This window comes from Opisthorchis viverrini, assembly GCF_000715545.1.
Source record: "Opisthorchis viverrini unplaced genomic scaffold opera_v5_666, whole genome shotgun sequence".
Lineage (NCBI taxonomy): Eukaryota > Metazoa > Platyhelminthes > Trematoda > Opisthorchiida > Opisthorchiidae > Opisthorchis > Opisthorchis viverrini.
The window spans coordinates 104931-106216 of record NW_008752335.1 but is presented as its reverse complement, the minus strand read 5'-3'; the positions used below and the strand labels follow the sequence as shown (position 1 = coordinate 106216).

The 1286-nt window shown below is 45.7% G+C and overlaps 1 protein-coding gene across 1 annotated transcript; it reads right to left on the bottom strand.

Annotated features, from left to right (window-relative positions):
- Positions 1-215: 215 nt before the first annotated feature.
- On the bottom strand, positions 216-836 carry T265_11956 (hypothetical protein; the record flags this gene model as incomplete). Its single annotated transcript, XM_009178802.1, has 1 exon — positions 216-836. The coding sequence occupies one exon, from the start codon at positions 834-836 to the stop codon at positions 216-218; it is 621 nt and encodes a 206-aa protein (XP_009177066.1).
- Positions 837-1286: the final 450 nt, after the last annotated feature.

The window sequence follows — 1286 nt, the reverse complement described above, 5'->3', positions numbered from 1 at the left end:
TTAGAACTATGGGTCTCAGCTAAACCCAAGCGTTCGCGCGAATGATTACATTGAATCCAATCCGTGTTCAGATCTGCTTTAGTTTCCGTGAAAAAATTCAGGTTCCCACATTATTTTGTGCCGCGTCAAAACATTCAGAATTGCGTACATTAGAATGCCTTGTCATATTCATAGCAAGGTCTATGTAAGTGGTCTAGCAATTTGTAGACGTAAGCTCACTTGCGTGCACATTCGATCTTCGTAGCAGCCTTCAGCGTCAACGGGCAACCACGGAATTTGGGGTGTGGCTGAACAATGTTATGGAATCTCTCCGGAAAATCGGCTCTGAACCGAACATTCAAATTATCCTTGAGCAGTTCACCCCCATACTCACAGTGAACTTCTAGCTTGAGAATAACTGGGCCGGGAAGAACGTCGTAGATTGCATCATCTTCCTTATGATAAATCAGATGAGGTTCATTGCTGTCGGGCCGATTGGCTCCCCACTTGAATATGTCGGGTCCTGACGTGAATTCTGGCGTTCTAGGATCGAAATCTCGCCATTCAACGACTGATTCGGACTCCGGTATCCCCAACAATCCATGCATTTCGCTCCAAACTCTAGAGTTAGGTTGTAGATTCACCTTGGCTAAATTCACATTCCTTCCGTGGAGGAACACAAGTTGATTACGTTGTTCACCATAGTTGGAACAAAAGGTGCATGCTTCGCAGAACCGGTTCGTTTCATTGAGTTGAATCGTACACAGGTTCGCCGACAACTGCGTGTAGTCCGGTGGACAGTCGCCTTTGGTTACGGCGTGTAATAACACAAGAATAATGTGGATTCTGCGGAGCATGCCGTCCCCGTAGTCCGGCTGGTCGGTAATCACGGTGTTTATACGAGATCCATATGAGTTTGGTGAGGCCATCCTATGAGAATTCCCCCGAGGTGTTCTTTGATTGGTCCGATTTGCGAGAACTTGTTTCTGTGTGGTTGCTGGCTAAATTGCTTGTTTTTTCTTTGGTCTTCGTTTGTTATCTTGTCTTCCGAGTGTGTGGCTTTATTCTGCTTGTCGTTCTTATTTGTTTTTTTGCATGTCGTTATTTGGCCATTTTTTATTGCCTATTTTTTTGGACATTTCAGTGTCACCTCGCGATTGTCACACTCGTCGTGTTATGAGTAGCGTGACACCCATCATTGTCGACAACATAACTGCACTCTGGACCGTCCCTGCGGCTAAACGCAGAGTAAGTCCTACTATTGCGTAAATCGCTTCCTTGTGCTAGGACTCTCGCAAACTGAGCCA